Source organism: Cydia pomonella, chromosome 1 (assembly GCF_033807575.1).
Source record: "Cydia pomonella isolate Wapato2018A chromosome 1, ilCydPomo1, whole genome shotgun sequence".
NCBI classification, from domain to species: Eukaryota; Metazoa; Arthropoda; class Insecta; order Lepidoptera; family Tortricidae; genus Cydia; species Cydia pomonella.
This window is the reverse complement of record NC_084703.1, coordinates 25,737,751-25,757,222: the sequence shown is the minus strand read 5'-3', so window position 1 is coordinate 25,757,222 and position 19,472 is coordinate 25,737,751. Positions and strand designations below refer to the sequence as shown.

Below are 19,472 nucleotides of genomic sequence, written 5' to 3'. Positions count from 1 at the left end.
GAACACGTATGAATAATTTAGTCGGAGTTTTTATACTTGTATTTATACACTGGGGCACTATACAGTTTTTAAAATACGAAGTTTCCATTTTTATTTAAACAAAACAAACTTTCGCCGTAAGTGAACACAATCGCTTGCAACTATGTGACGTCATTCACGACGCCATGACACTTTCTTGTGTTTTTACGTCAGTTTAAAAATATTTTTTTCAAACTTAAAATATGTGTTTTAAATATAATTTTTATCATGAAATATTATTTTTTTGGGGTAATACAGGTACTAAACTATCGAAATAAGCCATTTTTGAAATTTACGACACAGGCCTATTATCGCCTTGCTAAATGAATGAAAATCTGCAGACGGCCATTCCGAAGGTGGCAACCATCTAGAGTAGTTGAAATTGTAGTCTTGCAAAAAGAAAAAAAAAATTATATCAGAAATATACGTCCGCGTTTATATTCCCCACCACATATAGACCGCATACCTCGTTACATGTTGGAGGCGCGGGGTCATTACAGTCAGCCACCCCAGCTCCTCCAAGAAACCTAGCAGTGTCTTCAGGTTGCTAACTACCTCCTTTAGTGTGCACGGAGTCCCTAGGTATTTGTTCCGGTATTACCTGTTTAAAGGCTAGGAGAATACGTTTCGCGGTTAACTACTAACTGCTTATAATATTTTTCATGTAGCTTAGGGTTACATACTCGTAGCACTGTTTGAATGCAAATTCTTGGTTTTTAGATAAAAAAAAAATATCGATATACCTATCTATGCTTGTAAGAGTAGTGGAGTTCCCTCAATTCCTTGTGGAATCCATCATCAGGACTCGACTATGACAATAATGTTGCTTAAAAGTCTAACTTGCTGATCAAGACATATCAACAAACATGAAATAGGTATCGTTGAGGTGTTCTGTTCTGGACGTAACCAGCAGTTCCACTTCATCAAATGTCACTTTAAATGTAAATGCTTGATTTGTTGATAAAAATATGAAAATCACTATATGCATGTCTATATGATTTGATGAGTTCACTGGTTCTTCATAGATCCCATGATCAGAACTGAATTTTGAAAAAGATATGTCCAATCTGTAAGTAAGTAAATTCAGTTAGGTAGGTATCATTGTAAACATTGAAAAAAATGACAATTGAATTAAAAATAAAATAACTACACCCCATTCCAATACGTTAGTTTAGAGTACATTAATTAATTAAGGAAGTCAAATAATAATACTAGCCTTTTAATATTCATTAGCCTTCCAGTAGAGAGTAGAGAACGACCACCTTTTAAAATTTTAAAGTCGCGTAAAAACAGATGGATTACCATTTTACTATCTTAAACATACAATTGGCGGAAGATATAAACTTCGCAGCGCAGATTGGCGAGCGGCTGGCTGGCGGTGGCAAGTTTACACCCGGCGAGTCAGTCAGCGAGTCAATGGGTCTAGTAAAATGAATGAGTGGACGACTCGATCATTATTTCTGCCGAATCCTCGGCGAAGTATTTAAATATTACTAGCGCTCAGTAGAAAGGACTAACTCTCCACTGCACTCGTCAGGTGAAATCCAGACAGCAAAATGTCATTCGGCCAAGGGAGTAACATGGCCGATTTTGAATTTTATGTAAAGTTAGCCAGTTTGTTCAGTAACGCCGTGCGCGAGTGCTTAACTTACCTAATAATGAATAGCAAAGAAATTATTCGAAAATATACGAAGCTCCTATTGCTTAATGACCACTTCTAAAATAGGAATAAATAGACTTGGCGGAGCGGAAGAAGGGTATTTGGACGATACTATGAATTTTTAAAAAACCTGTTCTTGTAACTTAAAAACAGACTGACTAGCTAAGTATTCTAAATATACAACTATTATAAATTTTTTCTACTCCCGTACTTTTATTTGTCATTTAAAGGGTCGTACACATCTTTAAAACCCTACCTTATACATAGTTGTCAAGACAAATCTATTCCCCAAAAACGCATTTTTGCATACACGCAGTATCTTTTTGGCACTTTTTGATACTTCGTGTAATGACTACTTAAAGAATATTGTATGAAATACATTGTTGCCAACATTTGACAACGCATGATTTTTTACCGTCCATAGATAGCATGAATACTGATATTTACTTACGATCCAAGTCCATAATAGGTGACGAAGTTGATGTAGCTGCTGCTACCTCAGGCATGGGAGCTGACGAAGAATTTCACGTTTTTCACGTTTCCATTTATTTTGTAAACGACTACAGTTATTGAGAAACAATAATAGTACGTTTAATATTCTTTCTAACGAAACCTAACGAAACGTATTGATCAGTAAAATAGAACCCGAGAAATACTAAAAAGTCGACGACGGTCGGCCACCATTTATGCCACGGTGCGAAGTGATCCATGCTAAACAAAATTCGTCATTACTTGGTTATATAATATTATACACCAAAAACCTTTTGTTTTTGGAAAGCTCATTAAATTTCTCGTGTATGTTGTATTAAGATTACTTATGGTAAAATTATAATTTATTGAGTTAGGTTAGGTTAGTTAGCATGGTTTATCCATAGTTATGTCATCCATACACGGTCAAAAATCATATAACAACAAATATTTTGTAAACGACTACAGTTATGACCACGGTTGTTAATAAACAATCATTGTATGTTTAATGTTCTTTCAAACGACACCTCACACGAATTGATCAGAAAAATAGAACACAAGTGATAACGAAAACTCGACAACGGTCGGCCGCCATTTATGTGACGGTGCGTAGTGGCCCATGCTGAACAAAATTCATCATTACTTGGTTATATTATGTCATACACCAATAAAAGTTATATTTTTTAAAGATTGCACCGTATATTTTGTAATAATATTAATTGCGGTTAAGTTATAATTTATTGAGTTAGAAGCAGGTTTTATCAGTACTTATGCCATCCATGCACGTCAAAATAATCAAATATTTTGTAAACAACAACAGTTATGGTTTTTCGATCCCCCCCCTCCATTAACTAAAACCGGTCAATTCGTATTCCCGAGAAACAAGGAACATATCCATACCAGTTTAGGTATTTAGAAGAATTTTCTGTAATAAATGGCCGGTTTCCTCAGACTTTAACGTTAAGTATCTGATATTCTTAAATTAATACAACAATGTGAATAGTTGAGATTTCAGAATGTCTGGTACGTGCAAGATTGACAATTCTTTTTTATAGGTACATCGGAATTAATATTTCGCTTAAGCATTCAATTAAACTAAAATAGGTCAATTCGCAAAGCATTAATAAACGGGTATTATAAAACAAATGTCTGAAAATAAAAGATCTGACACCAAAACTTAATCATCAATTAATTTTAAACGGGTTATTTAAAAAACTAATTTAATTCTCTGGCAATGAATATCGATCATGAAATCATTGTTCAAGCTCAACAATAATAGATGTCACCAAAATTTTGTCACTGAACAATGTTAAGCGATTACCTAATTCTTAGTCTATTAAAATTATAGATGTGTCACCAGTAAAATAAAGTGTTTCTTGGTTTGGTCAGCAAAAAATCCTATTTACTACAATAATAACAATATTTTCAACAGCTGGATTCGCAGCCACTCCGCCTCACTGTGGGCTGAAATTCGACTCTCATTGACATAGAAACCGAAGTTGTTATTTTTATGTTTTTTGATTGAAATAGGTTTTGCCCAGCATTGTTGTGGTAACATATGAGGTTTAGACGATCTGGAATGAAAATTGTCACTAAATTTTTTCAAAAAAAATGTATGGAGCAGGAACAAGAAATCATTATTACTCAAGAACCGCAAAACAAACCGTAATATTCTCGCAGGTGGTTATACTTCGAGTTATTTGTGATTTTTTGACATACTACATATATCCGTCACGGGTGCGGATTTTTTAATAAAAATCATTAATTGTTTCTATGGAAAAAGCACAAAAACCAAAGTTAACATTTTATGATTTTTTTGATTGAAATGTGTTTATTTTTTAAATAGTAGAGTTATGATATTTTTGTGAAAAAAAATGTATGGAGCCGGAACAAAAAATCTAAATATCTCAAGAACCGCAACAAATACGGTAATAACCTCGCAGAAGGTTATTCTACGAATTATTTGTGATTTTTTGGCTTTATTGGATTATATATATATCTGACACAGGTGCTTTAAAAAAATCATAAATTGTTTCTGTACTATTTTCAACTCAAATCGTCTGAAACTTATAACTTAGCATAAACATACTGGGCAAAACCAATATCAATTGAAAAAAAATTTTATAATGTTGACTTTGGTTTTTGTGTTTTTTCAATAAAAACAATTTATGACTTTAAAAAAAACCACACCCGTGACGGATATATGTAGTATGCCAAAAAATCACAAATAATTCGTAGTATAATCATCTGCGAGGATATTACCGTATTTGTTGCAGCTCTTGAGATATTTTGATATTTTGTTCCGGCTCCATACTTTTTTTTTTGAAATAAAAACATAAGTCTTTTATTTTCAACTCAAATCATCTGAAACTTATAATTTACTGACACACTGAGCAAAACACATTTCAATCAAAAAAATATTAAATTGTTGACTTAGGTGTTTGTGTTTTTTCCATAGAAACAATTAATGATTTTTATTTAAAAATCCGCACCCGTGACGGATATATGTAGTATGCCAAAAAATCACAAATGATTCGTAGTATAACTATCTGCGAGGATATTACGGTTTGTTTTGCGGTTCTTGAGTAATAATGATTTCTTGTTCCAGCTCCATAATTTTTTTTTAATTCGTAAACCGACATTTTTCATTCCAAATCATCTACAATTCGTAGGTTACCATAACAATGTTAGGCAAAAGCTATTTCAATCAAATAAACATAAAAATAAAAACTTCGGTTTCTTTGTCAATGAGAGCCGAATTTCAGCCCACAGTGTGCCTTTGCTGTGTGTAAGCGCTTGCATCCACGCTCACCTGCGCAGCTTTCTCAACCGCTCGGGTCGAGGCGACCGGGCGAGGGGTTATTCGCGGATGGTCCAGAACGCAAAATGACGAGTGTGTTGTTTTGCCTACATTGCAGTTTGACCATCGAGCATTATGCCTAAACCTTAAGGCGCTCTTATAGACAGATTTTAGGTTTTTGAGGGGGTGAAGCAGACGAAGTGGTAAAGCAGGCAGGCGGGCGCCCCGCGCGCCGCGCTCGCAGCAAGCCTACGTCCTTATTCTGACGCCATCCGTATTCTGGTTTGTTAGTTCTGGGATCTTTTCCGGAAATTTATATTGATTATGATTTAAACTTAATGAAATTAAAAATTTGATAATTATATATAATACTAGACTATACCGCGGCAAATTGAGAACCTAGTAAAATGATACCAAATCGTTTTGTGTCGCAATAATATTACTTACTAATTCAGACAAAAGTTACAACTGTCTGCTTTAAATCATATATAGATACCTATTCAAAACTTAGTTGACCTTAAAAATGCAATAGAAGTAAATTTCGGGCAAGTAGTGAAAAAAGGAAGAATACTAGCAAAGCTAAGTAATTTGTGGAAGTGAACGTAAAAAGGTAGCATGTTTTTGCTGGTATTGAGATAACTGAAAACATAAGCATAAGGTATGCACAAGCATATGTAGCTCCAAAAAGTAGATAAATTATGCTATCTTCTCAAAAAAGAACCATGACTCTAACTATATTATTTTTTGAATTGACGACAATGAAGACGATTATAAATTTTAAATGCCAAAGTCGAGAAGACTGCTATTATTATTTATTATTTAAAGTTTATAATGGCAAAAATGCACTTATACTACTACTACTACTTCGAAGTTATATAGTAATGAGTATAATTGACTGACTTTAATTAATGTCTAATAAAGAATCAGTCTGTTGTCTGTCTACTCTGTCTGTAATCAAATATTACAAGTATATTTGACCCACTGAGGTTTCAGATGAAGTTGAAAATCTGCATACATATGTAAGTAGGGTGACAATGAAATATTATGGTACCATCGAGCTGATCTGATGCATGAGAGAGGAGGTGGCCATAGGAACTCTGTGTCAAAATATCGCAACCAAATTGCGTTTGAGGTTGTTAGAATTGTCTCAATGAGTATTATTTTCCTTTGGAAAGAAGTACAGTTAAGACCTGTTCCGTAAAGTTAATTAACATACAAAACTTTCCGATGAACAAAATTATTTTATCGTCAACTATGTTATTTATCCCTTCAAGTGGTGGCCCACCACTCACGGGTCGATGCGATAGCCAGAAAGCTGTCGGCCAACAGAGGGTGGTTAGTGAGGTGTTGCCATATTTAGTGCCAAAATTAAAGGCTTTGAAGTATATTTACGCTCTTCTAGCGCCCAAAAGTAGCTAACAAGTTAGACAAGGAAAACATACATACACACGCTTGTTAACGCTTGGTTGCTAAGGACCGTTCATCCGGGATCGAACGCCTAGGTCGAGTTCTGTCTTGATTTTTAAAGAGGTTATTTTGTAAATACACGGTACCCTCGAGGAAACGGAAAGATTTTAACAGTATATTCCGGATCGTATTTAGAGGCAAAAATGTCATATAAACTTTTTTAATTCGCCTAGTTTCAGAGTTAATACCAATTAAAAAAAATATTTTTCGTTGTGTTTTAGTGCATAACGCCTTTTTGATGGCTATGTCGCCAGTCGCCACTTTGGGACCTAGTCTAGACTACCTTCTTAACAGATATCAAAGTCACAAGGTACCATTTGAATAGACTAATTTTTACGAAAAAAATGTACCAATTTATATTAATCCATAATTTTTCCAAAACATACAAAAAGTAAAAAAAAAAACAATTTTTTTTTGCGGAATTGACTTAAACTTGTACATGAAATTCTTCTTATGACCTCAGGAATACGTGGTTAAAAAAATTCCGTTTCCTCACGGGCACTTTTTATGACTTAACCTTTGAATTTTAAGCCCTACGTAGAAAATTAATACCTCCAATCATAACTTTGTTTTGTGGTGGTAGTCATTTTTAATAAGGAAACTGGAAAACTGTCACTGTTGCTAGGTTTGATTAGTTAGGTTAGGTGCATGTGGCGAAATGCATAAACATTACAATAATTTAACAACAACAAGGACAACTTCAACAGAAGGACATGATGTCACGATCCTCAGCATTGAGGGACCAAGAAGAAGAAGACAATAATTTAATTGTTCTAATCGAATAGCGTATTTAGTGCTTATTATTTAATATTGGCGAGAGGTACAAATATATACGAACTTCCGAACCGAGTACTTGCAAAATTTTGAATGGAATTTGAAGGGTAAATATCACTCCTGCTCACCTTACAAAATAAAATAGTTGATAAATGTTGTAAATAAAGTCTTAAGTGTATACCATATGAAAGTTAATAAACCAGAAATACCAAACAAATTCAACACTTATAACATAAACTATTACAGCCATTTGAGCACTTCCACAAAAACGTGAAATGGTACCTTTCACTAAGCACTATTTTTTTTTTTTAATTTATTTGAATCAAAAGTCCAATATAATGACTTATATAAATTAAACAAGCGGATTAATTTTATTTGTTTACGTTTAAAAATAGGTATTCAATTTGATTATTACTGTAATAGCCATTTAAAATATTATTTTACCTAAATTGATAATTAAAAGTAGGTACCCTTCACGAAATAAGTACTACTGAATTTTATACTTAGCAGTGTTTTTTAAAATGTACATGTATTTTACCTTCCTCGTATTAAAAATGAAAAGTAGAGTGTTTCACTCGGGTGCAAGGCACCATTTCATCATTTGGTTAATCGTGGCTGTATGCCGGACAGGTGCGTGTGTAAAACTTGTCAAAAAAGATAATATGACGGATGGATGTCTGAAATGTCACCGTATTTAAGAATCAATTAGCTTAAAAATTAGTTTTTTCTTCGTAAGAGTGATGAAAACATTGTGTGTATAACATATTTGTGTATTTATAGTGTGATTATCCATTTTATGTAACGTCCGCTAAACTAGCACAGGTCCGACGCTGACAGTGGTCACGGGCGTACTGGCGTACTGACGGTATTGCCGCGCAGGGTAACGTTTAGTAGACAAAATGTTGAATTCATAATTATGAATGAAAAATTTAACGCATCGATAAACTGACAAGCAAAATGTTAGAGTTACTTAAAAGCTATTGAATGAAGTAAATTTCATATTGATATTCATCATAGTACTTCTAAAATATCGAAATAAATACAGTTTTAAGCATATTTTCAAAGCAAAAATCTATCGAGAAAAAGATGAGCCATCGTGTTTCTGACAAGCATACGGCTAGTTCAAAGACTGAAGTTATACATACTAGAAAATAATCGATGAAATCCTTGTACAAGCCTGTAAATATCGATTTAAAAATAGCGCATTTTACTATACACCGCGCCTTAAATCGACTTGAACACAAAATACCTTACACGCAAAACGACAAGAACGCATTTTGCCTACTTTTGTATTTGTTTTTTGCGAGTATAGTTACAAACAGTCGAGTAAAAGTAACCATAAAATCGATAACTTATAACTTTTGCGATTTACGATTACAATACGACTGTAGCAAACAAGCATACGACCCGTCTGATGATAAGCGGTGGATTTTATAACCTAATCGTATTTTGAACAATATCTCCCAAGCTCACAAATGAACATTATACAAGCTACATTTACTTACGTGTATCTTCTGGCTTGTATAACATAGTATTACATTTGAGTGCAAGGACTGCAAGCATTGCAAGAGATTTTAATGATTTTTGTCATAATCGTAGGATTCAATAAACTGGCTAAGGTAATAATAACACCAAGGCCAAATGAGATGGTCTTATGAGACTAAGTCAGACAGAGAAGGTGATATTATTTTGCATCCTTATCACCGTTTAACTTTTTTCGTTTCGTCTCATTGGGATAAACGCGTATGCCGTCTCTTTATCTTCTTATATTCTTTCTCTGTGAGTATTGTCAATTTATTCTGTCAATCAATGTCATTAATTGGCGTTATCAAAATACAGAGGACTATCAATAGGTAACACACAGGTTGTCGTTGAGATTCAAGATGGCGAAGACGTCTCGAGAATATTTTTTTGTGTTTTGCTCATTTATGTTGTTCAAAGTGTAGTATTGATAGCTTAATATGCAGTGAACTATCGTGGAAGTGTGCAGTTAATGAAAAACTAATCTTGAAACGCGTTTAACCATGTTTTAATCAACATCCGGCAATCCATCGTGGCTTTTAGTAAAGTCCAGCTATCTCTTTACTAAAAGCAACTACCGAACAACGTCATGCTATAGATACGAGCACACTTAAAACCAGAGACATGTCAGTCGCTTCTTAAAACTTACAACGAAACTTGACATTGGCAAAATCATCATAGATTTGATGGAAGCCATATTTTAAAAGAAGAAGAAGGTAACACACAAAAGAAAGGAGAGAATATCAGCAGGCATAATATGGATAAACAAGATCTCATCAGACCACCCCAATGATTGTATATTTAGTGAATGTAGCAGCGAAGACCTGGTTGCAATACCAGACAACATAAAAATTAATCTCTTATTAGCCCACAATTTCTACATACTCGTACCTCCAAGTTGCAAGGTATGCGCTCAACATCTGCAAGAGAGAGATTGGGGAGAATTGGTGCAGTATCCTGATAACGCACGTGATTTCAACCAGAAATTTAACGCTGACATCATTTGTCTCTTTAAGACCGCCATACATTCTATTAACCAACAAGTACAGCAAGTAGTTGACCAAGTCAGCAAATTCCTCCCACAGTAAATACAAATTAAACTTATGAGAAAGTCATAAATTTGTTTTTTGCCGCGGAAAAGTAAATAGCAAATAGGGTCGGAGCCATAACACAGCTCTGTTTAACGCCGCTAGTGATAGGAAACTGTGTAAGCGCTTTCGTGACTCACGTGGGCACTCATGCCCTCGTGAAATTGGCACACCAAGTTGGCAAATTTCACAGATCACCCGCACTTCTAGGACGGTCCACAGGGCTGACCTAGGAACACGGTCAAAGGCTTTTTCTAAGTCAAAAAAACACAAATAGAGGTCACGGTGTGGCTCATGACTTTTCTCTTGCACTTGCATGACAAAGATAGCATCAACCGTACCTATATTCGGCCGAAAGCCACATTGGGATTCAGGAAGGAAGTTTTAGGCGAGTCTATTAAGGTGCCTATTGATAATATAGGCAAGTATTTTTCCAGCAACAGAAAGTAGGACAATCCTCCTGAAAGAGCCATAGTCTGATAGGTCCCCTTTGCTTTTGTACAGGTTGGTAATGGAAGCGTCCTTCCAGTCTTGTGGTACAGTCTCAACGTCCCATATGTTGTAGTTGATGAGCTCAAATAGCCTTGACCTAAAACTTGGTCTACCATATTTATCAATTTCCGATGGCAAGCTGTCTGCGCCGTTTTTTAAGCGATTTATCGCACTACTGAACTCTGCGTAAGATGGCGGATCATCCAGACTTGAAATAGATGGTAGATTATCAAGCGAACTGATGTAAGACAGATCTGCTCATTGACTCCCGGGATTAAGCGCTTCATTAAACTGCTCAGCCCATCTAAGGAAAATTTGTTTGGGATCTGTTAAGCTCTTAACTTTGTCTTTCGATTAAATTAGTGCCGTCTTTTTGAAACGAGGCCCATACACAGACTTCAGGCCTTCAAATAACTTAGCAGTTTAACTGGTATCAGTCAGCCACTGCAGTTCCTTGGCCTTATTTGCCACCAACTCTCTTTTAGCTATGATGCTTCGCTGCTCCATACCAACAACACCCCTCAGAGTAAGACGAGATCTTTCTACGAGTTTTCTTATTTCCGCATCAGATTCATCGTACCAGTCCTAGTTTTTCTTTAACGGTTTGCCTAAAACTTGCAGAGAAGCCTCATAAAGTATCTCCGCGTAAGAAATCCATTTGAAATCTACTGAAGGAATGTCGACGATATGTGACATGGATGCATCGAACTGTACGTCAAGTTTGTGCCTCGTTTTTTCGTCATGGACTATTTTGCAAAATCAAGTCGTGGAGGAAATTTATGATTTGCTCTACGCGGTGGCTTGTAGTTCAGTCTCATCCTGGACCTGATAAATCGATGATCAGTCCAGCCCTGAGCACCACGCATAGCCTTTATTTATAATAAGTACATTGGATGCTTACACGCACGTTATACTGATTGCACGTTTTGCCATATACAATTTACAAATTTAATTTACCACATTCTGAGCAATATATTATAGGTTATGTAGTAGTAAAACTCTTTATTGTACAAAAATTAAAACAAAACAGGAAATAAAACACTCATCATTAGTACAAAGGCGAACTTATCTCTTCCTTACAAATCTTAGGGCAGAATAGTATCCCAATAAATTCTGTGTGGACCTCTAATGAGCATATTTTTGTAAATATTGAATTTAAAATATCTTTTAACACACGCCACGTGACCGAAGTCGAAACGACATTGAAAATTCTGATGACGTCACAACTCACGGTTTGACACTGGGCTATAACCGCGAAAATCGAAGTTCGTCATTGCGGGCATTTTTCTCTGTCATTCTAATTACGTCTTAGTAAGAGTAAAAGAAAAAGATATATAGTAGTATAGAACTTATTACAAACGTTTCAAAAAATTTGAAACAACCCTATTGGGGGAGAATTGAAGACTGTAGACATCCGTACTGTTCCGTACAAAGTGGCGCAAAAATTAAATTGAAATAAAAAAGGTATTTATTTTACTTATAACCTACAATAATTATTATATTATGGGTTTGTATACGAGTACGTTCTATTACTTATCCATCTATAAATATTCATTTTGATGCTTACTATATCTTTACATTCTAAAAATAACTAGTTTAATGCAGAAATATTTAAAAATAAAATGTATTTGTCTATAAATGGCATTGTTGTGACATGGTTGTGACAATTCAACTGGTGTTGCCACTATGTTTCGCCTTTACATAGTTCCATCTTATTTAATTTCTACAATTTCACGTACTACTGTATTAGCCAGAAAAATGGCTTCGAATTTCTTCGGATTGATTCAATTTAATTTCGGAATATCTACTAATACTATCTATATATATAGTAATATACGTACATATATGAATCAATTATGTAATCATTGCATATTGTTCAATGCATTCTTATCTGATCAGTTTTCACTTGTCTTTCTGAGTGAAACAATTTTAAATAAGTATTATTGCCGACTGGCTGGCATGCGACCTCTTCTATACACGATATACTCGTAGGTACGCGTTTATATGTGACAAGTCAGTTTCCCTACGAGTATTATTAACCTACTGAAATTGAGCTATATATTTTGCTGTTAAATTATATAAAATTTATTAAAATAAGTATTTGCTAATATATGTTTTCATCGTCATACCTTATTAAGTCCATCGTTAGCTATATTTATCAGAAGTTTAATTCAAACACCCTATTAGGTAATTTAAAATAAAATAGGCCTTGAATATTTTGCTAGTACCTCATTAGTTCATCACGCACGCAGCATGTGAACTATTTTCAACACGTTAAGTCCACTAAAATAGATTCTCTAAATTGGAGGATGAACTTGTGTTTACGCATTAAAATTGGGTTGTGTTTGGAATGCTGTCTACAGGAAGGACAAAGTAATATTTATTGATGTAGAACTAATATTGTGCGAAGCTAAAATATATTTGGTGCGTATTGGTAAAATGTTGATTTTGTTTATCCAACTTTGTTCATGATACATTATTACATCAGTTAAAATTTTAAATGAAAAAATAAATAAATATGGCGATGTGCGTGTAATATAATGTTAAACACATTTATTATCTCCCCTCCCCCTTTTAATAAATCCCAAATCTCGTTAAATATTGATCGCAGCAAAAGAGCGTGAACAACTTTTTTTTAGAACATTTGATATAACTTTTGTGTACAATTTGTTTTTTGTAATGGGCCACCGTTTACGAGTTATTTACGAAAAACTAAGAAAAGGATCTGTGAATTGATTGTAATTAATTTTATCCCTTTGATATCGTTTTAAATATTGATCCTAGAGAAAAATCTTCGACACATTTTTGTAAAAAAAATATGTAGATTATTTACGTATCAGAACATTTTTTGCTATTGGCCAAAGTTTACGACTTATTTACGTAAAACAAACCTTTAAACCGGGGTGGGGGTTGGGGGGGGGGGGGCTTCTTTTACCGTCAGCACCAGTATCCATCAGTACTTTCAGTATGTTGTTTCATGCATCTTTATCTACAACGACCACAACTATGCCAAAATTCGCTAATACCCGAATTATTTCTCTTGAATGGCAATTTTTGGGCTTCGTTTTGTAAGCAATTGGGTAAGGTATATTGACATTATTGACCGTCAACGTATTGAAAAGCATGAAAAATTTAACAGGCCGAGTAGTGCCGATCGAGCGAATGAGAGCACGGTGTTCTCGCTCGATACTCGCGTCGCGGTATATTCAAATTAATATCACGCACTCTCAAATTAGGTACGTAGGTACTATCTATAACTGAACATTCTTATCACTGCTAAAAATCTAGTCTACCCTGAAAGTGGGACAATCGGCGTCCCGCGCGGGCCCCGTGCGGGACGCATACTCTAGGATCCCAGAAACGGGATGTCCCGCATATAGCGGGACGGTTGGCAACCCTAGTTGGAAGCGACTGTTCGCTTTCATAAGAACTAGTACCCGCGCCATTTAATGGGATTAGGTTTCCGAACGACCTAAGACTCCCCAAGTGAACCGTGTCAAAATGGACAAAGATGTTTATAATTTACCTCTATAAGGAACGTAGATATTAAGGTATAGACAGTCTTCTGACTCATGTGCTAAAAACGGCTCCAGCCGCTCCATATACCGCTGCCGACCCAAGGACTGTGGATCATCTTTTTTTTTTGCAGGAAGCGATTGTGGACACACGGGAGCAAATCGTGTTGCCATCTTTACACCGGACCATGATGGGGCACTGGCTGAAAATGATAGTTAAAATTAAATTCAGAACTTAAAAGGTGAAAATAAGAATTTTATAATTCATTCTGCACGGTGCCTCTTTTTAAAACTCAGTTAATGTCCGGGTATGACTAAGTACATTTAAGGAAACTGAATGGCATAAGTAGTTAATTATTTTTGTAAAAAGTAATTAATAGCGTTGTTGTAACACGGATATTATTATTTAAATCACCAAACAATTGAAAACATTTCATAAAGACTGTATCGTTTATTATTAATACAACTTTACTTAGCGGTTTTATTTGGAATTACATTTTTATTTAAAAATTTAAGTTATTAATTATGGCTTCAATAAGGTACACCTTTATTTCTGGGAGCTCGACGTAAAGAATATGGTTTAGACAAAATTTACCCAATCCTGCCGAGTAACAATAACGATTTCACAACAACTAAACATAAACATAAAGTTTACACTAGATAATATGTTATGGCAGCATATTAACCTTTGGTTTATTTAAATCGTACGAAGGAATCGGTGAAATAATCTCAAATTTACCTCGATATAGGCTTGTCAGAAATATATTTATTTTGTTTATTTATTTATTTATTGTTTATTTATTAACTAACTTACACTAACAGATATACCAAGCATGTAAGTTACTATACACTGAACTTAGTTTAACAAGACAACACTATACGAAACAGATAAACTTTATAAATATAACAAATTATTGTATTACTACTATATACTATATAAATTACTAATAACGCTAATATTAGGACGGTGTAGTCGAGGGTATGGAGATCGACTCCAAATACCGAGTTGCTGTGGCTAGGAGTCTCGGTTCCTTCTGTGAAAATATGTCTGTCTGGGGGTCGAAAAGAAGGATATTATTTATGTGATTCAGTGCTGCATACAGAGGACTGGTGACTAAAGTTACTGTGTTGGTGCTGGGAATTGTAAAAAGAGGTGTGGGGCGAGGTCGAAGAGTAGTTCTCACAAATGGCGTAGGTACTTTAAAGGTGACATATTGCAGTAACCAAGGATTTGTGATTGATCCACGTATTAATCTAAGGAAGTATTTTTTATATAGCTAGACGATATTGAAAGCATCATAAAGTCCCTAAAATAACAAAATATAAAACCATCTTATATAAGATATGGCGTAAAAATACCCTCAGATCACACTCTAAGAACATAGTAATACAAAATAATAAACAAATCAACAGTTAGATCAGGTTTTATCTGTATTAAATTTATAATATACGATACAGTCTTTATCAATGACATTTTTAATATCGATCGTCCGAGATAGTAGGTACTTGCGTTTAGTAGCATATCAATATGTAAACAGGCCCTAAGGCAAGTGTATACGCTCGTAAGGGTTTACCAGATAAAAAAAAATCGTTGATTATCTCCAAAATTTAGTTAATTAGAATACCTGTTTCTTTGAGTAAGTTACTTAATTTAAGCTAAGCAGGATTGCACCCCTGAACATTAAGAAAAACACCGTGTAAATCATCTCCTTACCGGGTGGCATAAAACGGAAGTTGCCCACGGGTGGCGCAGCGTAAGGTATACCCAAAAACATTTCAACGCTTTGCAAGTCATACTGACGACTTGGTTTTACAATTAACCCTCTCAGTGCACCTTGTCTCAGATCGTATTCTCGGGATAGTCTGCGTCCTCCGTCTTCATTGGGCACTCGCCGGTTATCATCAAACGTCCTCGCCGCACTCTCTGGTGCAGATGGAAGCAAGAGAGAGATGAGAACACAAATAAACGTATTGTGATTTATAAGTGAAGCCGCGTGCCGGCTAGAAGCCATCTTGTTTATGTGCTTCAGTTTGCACAGTTTACGATGTGCTTAAAATAGTAGGAAGCTAGTTTTTTTATTTGTTTGCGCGTTGGTTTTTATAGAAACAATATTATTTCGCCTTGTGGAATTAAAACATGCTTCTAGTTACATGTAGGTATTATGATTATAGGTTAGAGTTTAGTTAAAAATATACATATATACATATTTATCACAGATAAAAGTTCCGAAATGAATATTGGTGATTACACTTTAGTTCGATATATGTAAATTTTATCACACACACACACACATACAGTTTCTTTAAATAACTGTAGTTATTAACTGGAAACAGTAATCAGTTTCCGATAAATTGTATTGTTGTTGCGCGCTCGCGGCGTGAGCTCAGCGCACGACTGGATCGCGTCCAAACTGTCCCTGCGCGACTCTAATACCAAAATACTACAGAATGCAGTGCAGAGGGGATAACTGAGATATTTTCATCACGAAAAAGAAATTTCAACACGCATGAAGTATAAGTGGAAGCATACTTACTGTTTCTATATTAAACCAATAGTTTCCTGGAAAAGAAAGTCAAAGAAAGAAGGAAATTAGTTAAACATCTGCCTTTTGCACATTATTAATTCTTACACGGGCAAATTATTTGAAATAACTTGCTCATAATCATTAGGGATTTAGAAATGTAACGAATACGAATATTTGAATTTGCTGAATATTACGAGTATAATGCTATTTTCAGTGCACATTTCAAATTTCTATCGTATTCTAATGTACTTACTACAGATTGTTTTATAGAGTTTAATATCTAGAAAACATTAACGTCACTAGTGTTCCAAGATAGTAGACTTTCGATCACTGCGACCTCACTGGGGGTCCTCATTTGAAGCACGAATTACAAACAAGCGTAGGTAGTTACAAATTTAAAAAGGTAAAAGGCAGCGGACGATAATGGGTTTATAATATAACGGATTTTTTGTGTCTACTACTAAAATAATTGTACGATACAATATTGTCCGCTGCGTTAACTCTCACATTTGAATACAAAATCGCAAAGCCTAAGTCGATTATAAAACAATCTTATGCCTACAGGTAAAATGAATATTAAAAGATCGATTAAGTACCTATAAAATAAAACAACTAAAACTAAACCTAAAGTGTGGACACGAAAAAATCTGGTCGGTTTGAATTCGATCTGTTGGCGTTCATTTTGGCGATGTGTTGTCAAAATTGTATTATATCAAGCTGTTACAGTATTTTTATAAGATTTGATATAATTAAAAAAATGCAGTCCAAAGAACTTGAAATACGAAAAAAAATTGTGAACATTTTTCATGAAAATCCGGGTATTTCACAAAACGACATTGCTATATTTTTTATTATTATGAGCCCATACTGTCCCACTGCTGGGCAAAGGCCTCCCTCTTATTCTTCCACGTGTCCCTATCCTCGGAAGTCTCCCACCAGTCTCTGTCGAAGGCATCAAGTTCGTCCCGCCATCTCCGACGAGGTCTACCGTGACGCCTTACAACCTGTGGGACCCAACAGGTGGCTGTTTTGGCCCACAGGTCATCCGGCATACGGCAGACGTGCCCTGCCCAGTCCCATTTGAGCTTAGCGGCAGTTTCAGCTACATCATTTATTCCAGTTTTGGAGCGTAGTATTGCTAAATGCAAAACGACATTGCTAAGTGCCTGAAAATCAACAAATCGACTGTGCAATCTGTACTTTCTAAGTACAAAATGGACCTGACTGTGGAACGGAAGAAAGGAAGTGGTAGAAAAAGTGGACCTGTGGACAAAAAAAAAGCTCAAAAGGTCGTCGATTATTTCACGAGAAATCCGAGCATATCTATCCGAGATCACGCAAAAAAGTTGAAAGTGTCCGAATCCTACGTGCAAAAAATTAAACGTTACGAAAGCCTAAAAACATATAAACCCTCTACAGCTCTGACTACAGCTTTATATGCCCTTGTACCCCACAAGGGCATATAAAGCTGTAGTCAGACCTAACAGTACCCCTAGTGTAACTTTGATCGACATCATAACGTGACGAACGCGTTTGCGTTAAGTCTCATTTTGTATAGGATTTTGAGTTTCCAAAACGTCCCGCTTGGCGCGCTCTTTCGAAATCCAATACAAAATGAGACTAAACGCAAACGCGTACGTCACGTTTGGAAATCGAATTTAGTTACACTAGGGGTACTGATCAGAAAAACAAGAAAATTCGATCAAATCACGCTGTAGAAAACTGTACGACGAGTTTCTAACACAACATGATTGCCTGGTCATGGATGACGAAACATACGTCAAAGCTGATTTTAATCAGGCAACAATATTATGTGGCAAAAAATAAGAAAACTATTCCTGATGAATACAAAAAAATAAAATTATCAAAATTTCCAAAACGTCACTTGGTTTGGCAAGCGATATGCTCATGCGGTAAGAGGAGCCAAGCTTTCGTCGCTTCTGGGACAATCAACGGAGAGGTTTACAAGAAGGAGTGACTGCAAAAGAGATTGCTGCCTTTCATTCAACAACATACGGGTTCTGTACTATTTTGGTCGGATTTGGCGACATGCCATTACAGTAAGATTGTCCAGGAGTGGTACAGAAATAACAACGTAACCGTAGTACCAAAACAGGCAAATCCTCCTAATTGCCCAGAACTGAGACCCATTGAGAAATATTGGGCCATAGTGAAAAAAAAACAAAAAAAATATAAAACAGCTAGCAAAAAGCTAGTAAAGAAGTTTCTGATTATGTTGTTCAGCAAATGATGAAGAAGGTGAAATCTAAAGTACGGAATGTTATACACACACGTAAACTAGATTAACTTTTGTATTATATTATTATCGCTTATAATATGTAGTATTAGCAAAAAAAAGTTGCATTGAATTTAAATTTTTTTTAATAAATTACAAAAAATAGTACGACCAAATTTTTTCTTGTCCACACTTTAACTAAAATATAAAAATCCCTGAAACCTACCTACTAAGCCTAGGCCTATAGCGCAGGCAGCGTTTCCGCGCTGTATCGTGATAGCAATCCTTTGCGCGAGAAAGCTGCCTACGCGAGTGTTGATGCCTCAACGTAGCTTCCCACACCAGCGCGCAGCCAGGGGATCAAAGGCATCCCGTCCGGACGCTTGCCATCGTCCCGCGCGATCTGGGGATCCAGAGCTGCGGATTCGTTGGCGCTGACGAGAGCCCTTTTAATAACGATGTCGTTAAGGGCGGCCGGCGTCCGAGGAGCAGGAAAGACCGTGGTGCCCAAGCTGGTACACTTGGCCCGCACAAGAAGCACAGCCAGCCCACGTATGGTATGTGCATATCATTGTTTATGGTTAGATACCAAAATTGTGACAAATAGAGCTCCCTACCTATTATGGTCCTACTTTCCTCATTTCCGTAGAATTTTGTAATTTCAAGTGAAATACCTCTCAAAAGTTGCCTAATTAAATATAATTACGATCTGCGTTTACTATTTACGTTTACCACAGATATCACTTAAGTTTGAATATGTCACATACACACGTAAAAATATATTTTACATAATCAAAATATGCCATTATGGTATAAAAGTTCAGCATAAATCATACGCTTGACAGATTTTCTCAAAAGTAACACTTTTGTAAAGCTGTACTAGGAGGGGAACCGGCGATGCTAAAGGT

At 35.5% G+C, this 19,472-nt stretch overlaps 1 protein-coding gene across 1 annotated transcript in view; it reads right to left on the bottom strand.

Moving 5' to 3' along the window:
• The window catches only part of LOC133518789 (uncharacterized), a 78,313-nt gene extending 60,860 nt beyond the window's left edge, over window positions 1-17,453 (bottom strand). The window contains exons 1-2 of the mRNA XM_061852494.1: window positions 15,518-17,453; window positions 13,815-14,006 (exon numbers count right to left, since the gene is read on the bottom strand). Coding sequence (XP_061708478.1) covers window positions 13,815-14,006; window positions 15,518-15,815 — 490 coding nt within the window. The 5' untranslated portion in view covers window positions 15,816-17,453. The remainder of the gene's footprint in view (window positions 1-13,814; window positions 14,007-15,517) is intronic.
• Between the last annotated feature and the right edge of the window lie 2,019 nt (window positions 17,454-19,472).